We start from the raw sequence: 3,418 nt of genomic DNA on the forward strand, positions 1-3,418 counted from the left end.
TTAGTGAAACCTGACATTATACAGTTGTCCATATGCTTTTAGAGCTCCCACACCAGATTTATTCAGCAAAAACTGTAATAACCAAACTTTTTGTATAATCTTTGGATTGATACTCTTATATCTTTGTTCCTAAGTGTATAGATGACAGGATTCAGGGCAGGTGTGATGGCAAAGTCAACAATAAACAGGTATTTGTCAACGGCTGATGTGGGGAAAGGCCACACATAGAGAAACATACATGGAGTGAAAAAAAGAACAACCACGGTGATGTGTGCTGACAGAGTGCCCAACGCCTTGGACAAGTCCCCTGAGGACCTTTTCCAGACGGTGATCAAAATGAATATATAGGAGAGGAGAAGCAGGAAGAAGGCCCCCATGCTCATGAAGCCACTGTTGGCAGCAACAACAAACTCAAACTTGTCTCCATCAGTACATGCAAGTTGTATGATTCGAGGGAAGTCACAGTAAAAGCTGTCTACTTTGTTAGGACCACAAAAAGGCAGGTTTATAACAAAAGAGAACTGGACCAGAGCATGGACCACACCAGTTACCCAGGCAGCAATTGCAAATGAAATGCATATTTTAGGGCTCATGATGCTCAGGTAGCGCAGAGGCTTACAGATGGCTGTGTACCTGTCAATTGCCATGGCTATGAGCAACACCATCTCCCCTGCTCCCATAATGTGGATAAAAAAGATCTGAGTCATGCAACTGTAGAAAGAAATTATTTTACGTTCTTTCAGAAGATCTGAGATCATCTTGGGAACTGTGGTAGAGGAAACCCACACATCATTCAAAGACAGGTTGGCCAACAGGAAGTACATAGGTGAATGTAAATGTGAGTCAGCAATGACCAAAATGACAATGAAGAGATTTCCCACAATGATTCCTAAGTATAGCGTAGAGAACGTCAGCATGAGAAAAACTCTAGTTTTCCAAGAACCAGAGAGTCCTAGAAGCACAAACTCAGAAACCGTAGAGTCATTTAGTTGATCCATTGGCATGGGAAGTTTCAAATCACTTGATGCTAGGCATATGATGAAAATTTGTAGCTTAGCTACTAAAGGATATGTCCAACTTATGAAGCTCCTTGATTCTCTGAATATCAAAATCAGGAGAAAAAACTCTGAGTTGGATAGGAAAAGAATAAACATCTAAAAAACAATAAAGCTTTCATGGTAGTGCCCCTAAGGAAACACAAGCATAAATATGATAAAGGAAGGCAAATGGGGTTTCTCCTATTTATTCTACAGCCAGACATTCTGTTATAGTAGATTTGCTTTGTAGCTTTTCTAAATGTGTTCTCTGAACTCTTTTCTAAATGTTTTCAGGTGTCTCTTCACTTCATATGACAGAAATATTTCCATAGAACGTGTTCTTGTAGTATTTTGCAAATTATTTTTTCATGAATTTGTTTCATTGGTGAAATGGAGGTTGAGGTACAAAGCTATTTTTATACACATTTTATTTGTACATTTCAGTCTTTCAACTCTCCCATTTTCTCACTCCCAAATCACTATTAGTTACTATTTTACAGTCTTACTTTTTCTTTAACATTTTCCACCGATGATGAGAAGTTGGACATGTTTTCTCTCTCTGACAATTCCTTTAAAACAGTGCCTTGCACTTTTTTCCATCATGTTGCAAATGACACAATTCCTTTCTGTATGACTATTACTTACTTAGTTGTATGATAGTTATTTCTGTGTGTAAGGTATTGTAAATAGTAGAGTCATAAATATGTAAAATCAGGTATCTATTCGGTATGCTCAATTTGTTTGCTTAAGATACAACCCAAGGTAAAATAGTAGATAAATATGGCAGCCCTATTTTATCTTTTTGAGACATGTCTATGATTCAATACAACTGCTACATAAACATTCTCATCACAAGTGCATAAAACTGAACTTTTACCTTATTCTTGTTTAACACTGGATAATTTTGATTTGATAGTGGATGATACTGTTATTGCATTGTAGTATTGATTTGTGTTTCACTCATGACTTATGGTATTAACAAAGGATTTTAAATATTTATTTTTTGCTTTTATGTATATGACTATTTTGTCTGCATATCTATATTGCTCCATGTATGTGCAATTCCCAATGAAGTTAGAAGATGGCATTTGATCCTCTGGTACATGAGTTATTCCAGGCTATGAATTACTTTGTGGGTGATGGGAATTTAACATGGGTCCCCTGTAAAAGCAGCAGATGGTCTTTTCTATTGAACCATTTCAATATCCCTAATAGTGAATATTTTTCTATATGTCATTTGGGCATCTGTATTTGTTTTCTTTTGAAGTGACATTCATTCTCATTGCCCCGTGACTTTCAAATTGAATAGTTTTTCCCCCCCAGGGGAGAATTTATACCATTTGACTTTCTTAATATTACTGATGAATGTTCTTATTATTCTATTTTATTCCTTCCTTTTGGTTAGTTTTATTTTTGTTTTGTTATATAGATCTGATTCATCATTTTTATTTTCACTGTAGTGTAGTTTTGGAATCTTACCTAAAGATATGCCTACACCAATGTGATATTTGCATTAATGTTTCTTGTAGGTTATTTTTTAAATAATTCATGTCTTACATGTATATGTTTTCCTTTTTCTATACAGTTTTTATGGATGTTACTACCCAAATTGAGATGATTTAAAAAAAAATTTAGTTTGTGACACTTTTATCATGGTCCTGCTTAGACATCAAATTTAGTGAATGTAAAAGTACACGTTATTAGTTATCTAATTATATATCAATATATAACATTTATTATGTACTTCTCTTGTGCAGATATGCTTAGTAAGTCCATTAAATCTTAAACCATGTGAAATCCTGTATACATTCTTCATTCTTGTTCTAGACTTATATGTTAAAAAATAAACTCCACATTTACAGAAGTATAAAGTGTCATGTTCAGGACTTACATTTAGAAATTTGGAAAACATATTCATTTCTTTTGACTACAAAAATATGCTATTATGATTGGTACTTTTAAATATATCCCAAACTCCTTCTAATCAAACACCTTTCAGCTTATGTATCCTATAGCTATTATAAGCTCATTAAGATAAAAATCTCTTAAGTGATGTCCACTGTAACTATTCTTTTCTATTGCCAGACATTTCTCAGCAATCCTTGGTGTCCATTCAGTCAGTCTTATCATACAATTGCCATGGACACCGTGTTCCTTGAGAGAAACTATTCTGGATATTTTCTATAGCAATACATTTTTACTCACTGTTTTACGGTATTTCTCTCCAGGATTCAGTTCTGATTTTATTAATTTGCTTTTGTATATTTCTAATGCTTTGGCTTCTTGGCTTCATGAAGCTCTCATAACCACTTGCTCTCCTGTCTTTTAATGATTTCCAACCCATTTTTTAAAGATTACAGCTTTATCTCACACCAGGAACA

General features: G+C 34.4%; 1 protein-coding gene across 1 annotated transcript; it reads right to left on the reverse strand.

Annotated features, from left to right (window-relative positions):
* Nucleotides 1–62: 62 nt before the first annotated feature.
* On the reverse strand, nt 63–1,004 carry LOC101985235 (olfactory receptor 4F21-like). Its single transcript, XM_005372163.2, has one exon. It carries the CDS (start codon nt 1,002–1,004, stop codon nt 63–65), a length of 942 nt encoding a protein of 313 aa, XP_005372220.2.
* Between the last annotated feature and the right edge of the window lie 2,414 nt (nt 1,005–3,418).

Source organism: Microtus ochrogaster, unplaced genomic scaffold (genome assembly GCF_000317375.1).
Source record: "Microtus ochrogaster isolate Prairie Vole_2 unplaced genomic scaffold, MicOch1.0 UNK221, whole genome shotgun sequence".
NCBI lineage: Eukaryota > Metazoa > Chordata > Mammalia > Rodentia > Cricetidae > Microtus > Microtus ochrogaster.

Excerpts from the sequence above, each read along its gene's own strand:
- LOC101985235 (XM_005372163.2), bottom strand. The coding sequence starts at position 1,004 with ATGCCAATGGATCAACTAAATGACTCTACGGTTTCTGAGTTTGTGCTT.